This window comes from Gastrolobium bilobum, unplaced genomic scaffold (assembly GCF_033153095.1).
Source record: "Gastrolobium bilobum isolate Gb01-03AN ecotype WA unplaced genomic scaffold, APGP_CSIRO_Gbil_v1 utg20640, whole genome shotgun sequence".
NCBI classification, from domain to species: domain Eukaryota; kingdom Viridiplantae; phylum Streptophyta; class Magnoliopsida; order Fabales; family Fabaceae; genus Gastrolobium; species Gastrolobium bilobum.
This window is the reverse complement of record NW_026897319.1, coordinates 3,640-11,179: the sequence shown is the minus strand read 5'-3', so window position 1 is coordinate 11,179 and position 7,540 is coordinate 3,640. Positions and strand designations below refer to the sequence as shown.

At 32.5% G+C, this 7,540-nt stretch overlaps 1 protein-coding gene across 1 annotated transcript; it reads left to right on the top strand.

Moving 5' to 3' along the window:
• The first annotated feature begins 3,225 nt into the window (after positions 1-3,225).
• LOC133305970 (pumilio homolog 12-like) lies at positions 3,226-5,295 on the top strand. Its single transcript, XM_061506238.1, has 3 exons — positions 3,226-3,378; positions 3,584-3,750; positions 5,196-5,295. The coding sequence occupies exons 1-3, from the start codon at positions 3,226-3,228 to the stop codon at positions 5,293-5,295; spliced, it is 420 nt and encodes a 139-aa protein (XP_061362222.1).
• The last annotated feature ends 2,245 nt before the right edge of the window (positions 5,296-7,540 follow it).

Genomic DNA, 7,540 nt, shown 5'->3' with positions numbered 1-7,540 from the left:
CCTCCTATTGGGGAGAAGCAGTTCTAACTGCCAATCACATCCTGAACAGGTTGCCGCACTCTAAGTTGTCTATGACTCCTTATGAGATATGGCATAAGCGCTCTTGTAGATATGATCCTCTTAAGACTTGGGGATGTATTATTTATGTAAGAATACAAGATCCTAACAGACCTAAGGTGGGACCTAAAACCATTACTTGCGTATATCTAGGAAGTGCAGAAGATAGTGCTGCAAATAGATTTTTGGATCTATCTACAACTATGGTGATAGAATCCAGAGATGCAGAATTATTTGAGAATAAGTTTATCAAAGATCATGGCTTGAGTGTTTCTGGATCTACAGATATGATTTTAGAATCTCCTATAGAATCTGAAGCAAGCCCTTCTGACACTTACCCCACACAACTGGTTGTTGAATCAGTTTCAGTTAGAGTATCTACAAGAGAGAGAGTTCCCAAAGACTTTGGCGAGGACTTTGTCACTTACCATCTAGAGGATGATCTATTCTCCTATCAAGAAGCGATGAGATCTAGGGAATCTCTATTGTTGGCAGAAGCCATAGATGATGAAATGAGCTCTCTGTTTGCAGAATTTTACTTGACAGCTAGTCAATTTGCCAAAAGAGCTAAGGCTATAGGCTGTAAGTTGGTACTGAAAAAAAAACTGAATAGTGATGGATCGATAGCTAGATATAAAGCACATTTAGTAGCTAAAGGCTATAGACAATAAAGTGAAGTAGACTATTTTGATGTCGACTCACCTGTGTACCATCTATCGACTATAAGAATTCTTCTTGCTTTGACATTTATTGAACATTATGTAGTGCATCAAATAGATGTAAAGACAACTAGTGAATGACATGTTAATTCTTGGTTTTGATCATTCTGTAGTGAGTGACATGAAAGCTAATTTAGCTAAAGAATTTGATGTGAAAGATCTTGGTATTGCTAATACCATTCTTGGTATGAAAGTAAGCTTTGATAGACACGTTATCTCCCTTAGCCAGACTCATTATATTGAGCAGCTACTTTCTACCTGCGGATACAGTGAGTGCAAACTGAGTGAGACACCATGTGATTATAATAAAAGATTGAGTCCTCATGAAGGGACCAGTGTGGATCAGTTAAAGTATTTAAGACTGATTGGTAGTCTCATATATGCTGCAAGTTGCACTAGACCTGACATAGCCTTTACAGTTGGCATGCTAAGTCATTTCACTAGTAATCCTAGTAAAGAGCATTGGGATGCCCTCGATAGGCTGATGTAATATCTTAAAGGTACTAAAGATTATGCTCTACACTACTTTGGTTATCCTTCAATTGTAGATAGATATTCTGATACGTCATGGTGTTCAGAAATCAGAAATAGTAAGTTCACCAGTGGATATATATTCACTTTTGGTGGAGCTACTATTGCTTGGAAATCCAAAAGATAGACTTTTATTGCATTGTCGTCTATGGAATCAGAACTTTTTGCTTTAGCCTTAGCCGGAGAAGAGGCAAAGTGGAAGAAGAATCTGATTATGGATATTCCTTTGACTAGGCTAAAGATTAATTCTTTAAGCCTGTTTTGTGATAATCAAGCAGCTGTCCAAGTTGTTAAAAAATGCTCTCTTTAATTCAAAGAGAAGACATATAAGATTGAGACATGCGTTGTTGAATTATCTGAGAAAATAAGTAGTAATCACCTTGATCAATGTGAGATCGAAGGATAACTTGGCTAATTCTCTCACAAAAGATATGCCTAAAGATCGATTATTCAAAACAGTGGGGGAAATGAGTTTAAAGACTATATAGATAAGTCTTAATTACCATTTACTTACCTTTTAATTGTGTGTTTTGAATTATCGAATCTTTCTTTTGTTGGCCAAAATGATAAGCACTGTTTATATGTTTCATCAATGTTCATAGTGGCTGATTAATTTGAAAAGGGTAAGTTGTCTCATTCCAAACTTGATGAAGATAACTTAAACCTGATTCAAAGGTTCTACTTGGGAAACTTGTGTCATTCCAAACTTGATGATACAATCCAACCTGGTTGGACCACCCTTTTGGTTAAATGATCTCATTCCAAACTTGATGCTAGATTATTTGACTTTGAGGAATCAGTAATTGTGACATTCCAAATTGAAACATTGAAATAGTTGTTTGCATAAGAAGCCTATGGGTCATGTTCTTAATTGGAACTTGACATCACATGACTAGGTTATTGTAAGTAACTTGACTAATGGTTTTGTTCATTGAAACTAAACAATAGTTATTCTCTTACAAATAAACTTAAGTTGATGGCTCTTTGCAAAACAAACTGTTTAGGCCTTGTTCATAATTTATGAAACTTGCTTGATGCTTATGAACATAATATTGCGATGCTTTATGACATTAATATATGTTCTTCTTTGCCTGATGATATGATGCTAAGTTCTTTTAGTAGAACTAGACATCTTTGGTAGAATATTCAACCGATTGAATTCATAATAATATGAAATTCATACTTGATATTCTACAGAGGATGGCAGAGATGGAGGAGAGCTTGATGAGAGGTATCTTGACTAAGATCACTTCCTTGATGAATGCATATATCATTTAGAGTATGTGGGGACTTAATAATTCACCTGCTATTGCCCATTTTGATGGAGTCCATTTATTTGAGACTTACATTTTGCTATGTTTAATTTATGAACATTGTTGATTGTGAACTGATTTTGAGACTTATTTTGGATATTGGGATTTGGATGAGTTTAGATTGAATCTAAAACTCTAAATATTTACTTTAGTATGTTGGTCTCAGAACAGATTCATGATAATGATGATTTATTTATTTAGATTGAAAATGACGATTGAGTTTAATATTTTACCATTAAAACTCTTTGATTGATCCGAGTTAATTGTCTTGGACTGGATATGAATGATTCATATTTGTTTGAACATTATATTGATCAATCTATTGGATTGTGCTATATGGTGAACATAAGAGGAGATTGTTGGATATATTAAATATATAATCCAATAATATATATGTTCACATATAAGCCCAATAAGTGAAAGCAAGGTTGTTTGGGTCCATATGAGCTGGAGCCCAATAGCTTGCATTATATCTAGGGTTTCCTAAGCTGGAGGTAACACTGTTGAGCATTCCAAACTTTGATATCTCTTGGTGTAATACTTTAAGCACCTCTAAACCATTTTCTCTCAACCTCTTAACCTCCAACATATATAGGAGTCGGGCTATGCTGAAAATACTGGTGAATGTCAAAACCCCAGAAAAGATATATGCATTTGTACTTGCTCTGAAGCGTATCACTCTCACATTGATGAAAACTGCCAATGGTGGTTATGTCATTCAGCACTGCGTGAAACTTTTCCCACCGGCATATCAAAAAGTAATGCACACAATAATAATATCCCATATTCTTGTGCTTCTTTTGATTACGTACATTGCATGTATATGATACTGCGATTTGATAATTATTCTTACATTGAAAAAAAAAAAAAAAAACTTGTTTAGATATATCCTAGCTAGAACGGCGACCAGAGATTTTAAGACTTTTTTCATCAATTAATCTTTAATTGACAATTTTCGTTCAGGTTATTTTGGATGAAGTAGCAAAGAATTGCATTAATATTGCAACAGATAAATACGGATCTCCTATTATTCAAAAATGTCTGGGCCATGTTGATCAGGGACAAGCTATATTTCTGCTGGTTAAAGAAATAATAGTCAATGCTGCAGTCTTAGCAGAAGATCAATATGGGTTTGACTTCCAACTCTTAAAAACTATATTGTTTATATGCATTTTACTTTTATATGTATTTAAAAGATCTGCTTAAGATTCACAGTGTAACTAACTATTTTTGTTGATAAGTGTCTACAAGTTCGGCTACTAACTCGTTTTAAAATTTACGAATAAAAAATATTATGTTACTAGTAAGGTAGAAATAATTTATTTTCCCCCTTCTTTTATATGTATGAGTATGAAACATTTTTGGGATTCTTGACATTATTTCTTTTAAAGAATGATAACAGAGTAGATTATTATAAAATCTTTCATCAATTTTCTCTATAGTTTGTACATTTATTTGAGTTTGGACGTTTCTTCATTTTCAAAACTCTAATATTTAATAACTCCTTTTTTTTTTTTTTTTTTTTTTACTTCCAAAGAAATTATGTGGTGCAGTTTTTAATTAAAATGAAGATACCTTCAGTAGATGCACTGATAATATCAAGACTTCGCGGTAAATATGTTCAACTATCTTTTCACAATCAGGTATTGTTTTTTTCTTTTTAATGCACATATTTCGATTTTCTTCTCATTCCTCACTCTTTTGAAATTCGAATTCTGAATTGATTTCAAATTAAGGATTAATATATTTTTAAATAATATCTATGAGACCAAATTTTTATTATTATTTAAAGGGTGTATTCAATTAAGATTTTAAAAAATTATTTTTGAATGCAAAACCATTAATATTCAATTAGGGATTTTAAATAATTTAAAAATTCATATATTAATATATTTTTAAACTAACATTGAAAGTTGTTGAGTCTATTAAAACTTTTAAATTATTTATTGTACCTGTTGTATTTCTATTGGTATGAAAAACTTAAAAGTTGTGGTAACTTAATAGCTGAGCTAAAATAGTGCTGCACTTGCAATGCAAATTGCTTCAATTCCTTAATTGCTATTATAGTGTTGCAGTTCCCACAGTTAGTCATAAATAAAACGACATTAGAATTTTAAAATGATAGTAATTTGAAAAACATTTGGAATTACAATATGTATGGAAAAATTCAAAGGGCACAATAATCTAAGTAAATGATTAGGAAAAAAATTTAGTGCTCATCCCAAAAATCAGCAACTCAACTAAAATATTTGACTCTTGGGTTATCTGCAGTTCCCACTGTTAGTCATAACTTAATCGGGATTAAATGTATATAATTGAATTTGTAAAAAATTAATAAAACAAATTGAATGAAATTTGAAAAAGTAAAAATAACACTTGCTATTTGTTTGAAAAAAAAAATTGAATGAAAATTGAATGTTCAGATTAATTGGAATTTGTAAAGACATAAATGAAACGACATTAATGGTTAGGTTGAATGAATTTGAAAAGATAAATTCAAAAAAATATAGAATGAAATTTGAAAAGGCAAATATAACATTTGCTGGTGGTTTTAATTGTAATTATTATGTGACAGGGAGATCAACAAAACACAATGGGTCGGTGGGAAGTGGACGAATGAGGTTGTAATGGCACCCTCTGCTACTGTTTCAAAGCTGAACAATATTGTGAAATAAGTATGAGAAAAAAGGAAAATGTACAAAACTACGAAGTTTGCCATCTTCTTTTATGGTATTATGTTTAATATTTCAAGGCAGTTCCTTTCTGTTAAACGTTGCTAATTAAACTCATAATAATAACGGCAAGAAAAACAAATTATGTGAATTTATGATTCCTGAATATTCGTTCAATGTAACATAAAAGTTGCAGAATATATATATATATATATATATATATATATATATATATATATATATATATATATGTGGGAAAAACATTTCTCAAGCAGTTTGAGATAAGTTTATCTCCGACTACCCCAAAACTACGTCGTTTTATTTATTTATTTCCTTATATTAATTTATTAATATTTTTAAGGGTATGATTTAGTAGCCGAAGATAACTTTATCTCCGGCAGCTTGAGAAATGATAAGCCCTATATATATATATATATATATATATATATATATATATATATATATAAAATGATAATTAAAGTTGGCGTTGTGGTCATGTATTTTTACATTGAGAATTGAGTTGTCATTTTAAAAATAGTAATACCATTGGTAACCAATTCACCATAACATTAGTGTTGGCGTTGATATTTGTAACACCCCGTGTATACCCGGAATATTAACATTACATCGTATTAAGCGGTGCTTAATTAAAATTGCGGAATATTCTTTTTTTTTTCAATTATGACGTCATTAAACTTAACCAAGTTGATTAGTTAATCAATTTCATAAAATATCACCTGTATGTAAATTGCAATAAGACATCTACTGAAATTACTCAATATATAAATAAAGTGTGTATCTAAATCACGACATTATATCTCGTAATTCGGACAATATCCTGATACATTATTACAACTCCCAACAGACTCAAGACATAAACAATACTAGGTGTCATGGATAATCCCCATGCTCACCAAATAAACAGCGTAAACAACAAGTTTCAACATAAAACTCCATAAACATAAACTGAAGCTATAAACATATAATCAGCATGCAAATCCAGCATCCAACATGTCAGCATAAATAACAGCAAATCTAACTCAGCTCCGGCCTCCTGCCGCCTGAGGTCTCAACATTACCTGAACCTGAAATAAACGCCCCAAACGTGGGGTGAGATCTCTAAACTAGAAACCTCAGTAAGACAAGGGGTCCTCAAGGATCTTCCACCCCAAGCTCACTTACATGTGCAATATAAGTTCTAACAGCATTTACATCAGTATAAGTTCTCAAAACTATGCAGTGCAACCGATATTCATGACATGTGTGTTGATACTATTCTACTGGCCAGAGAAATGCAGGAATACGTCTATCTCCTACAGATAGTACAAGGAACATCGCTTGTACCTCACCCACAGCCTCACCATCTTGTATGTACCACATACTCAGGCTTACCATATAAGTGGAACACCACATGCATATCATAAAGACACTAGCATATAACAACTCAATAGCATTTCCAAAACATCAAAAGCATGTAACACAGCATGCATATAACCATACCCCCGTGGGACATGGTGGAACCACAACATGGCTAAACCGAGGACACGAAAGCTTACCTTGCAAGCTAACTATCCAAGCCAAGAGTCCACACTAGCTCAAAGCCCGCAAACAGTACAATCATAATCTGTTTATACAGTAAGTAATCATCAATAACCATCTATCAAGGTTACATTAAGTGATTAAGGCTTTCCATCTCATTATAAGTCATTTTATGCATTTTCTGCAGGAGGTATTCGAATACTCCACGAGTAGTATTCGAATACTCCAGCTCTCCAGAAAGTATACGATTACTTTCATTTAAGTATTCAAATACTACCAAGTATCCGAATACTTTTCCCCCCAGTATCCGAATAACACAGTATCCGAATACCAAACCTCACTGTATTCGAATACTTTCCAGTATTCGAATACTTCTTCAAAGGTATCCGAATACTTTTCTTCCCAGAAAAGTATTCCCATACTCCTGCAAGGGGTATTCGACTACCAGATTAAAATTAATGTTGCAAATCTTTATCAAATACTCTAATATCTTACTATGTTAAACTAGACACCTCAAGCTTTCCAACGACATATCTTATGCCTCAATCAGAGTTGTATAACTTCGGTTATGATTTTTGCAAAGTTCCTACAACAAGCTGAATTTCCAGCAATAGAGTCTCGTCTTCAAAAATACACTGAGAGAAATACACTTATCAAATGGATTTGAAAATTTATATGGTTGTAGCCCTATGTGTTAGCTTCACATAGG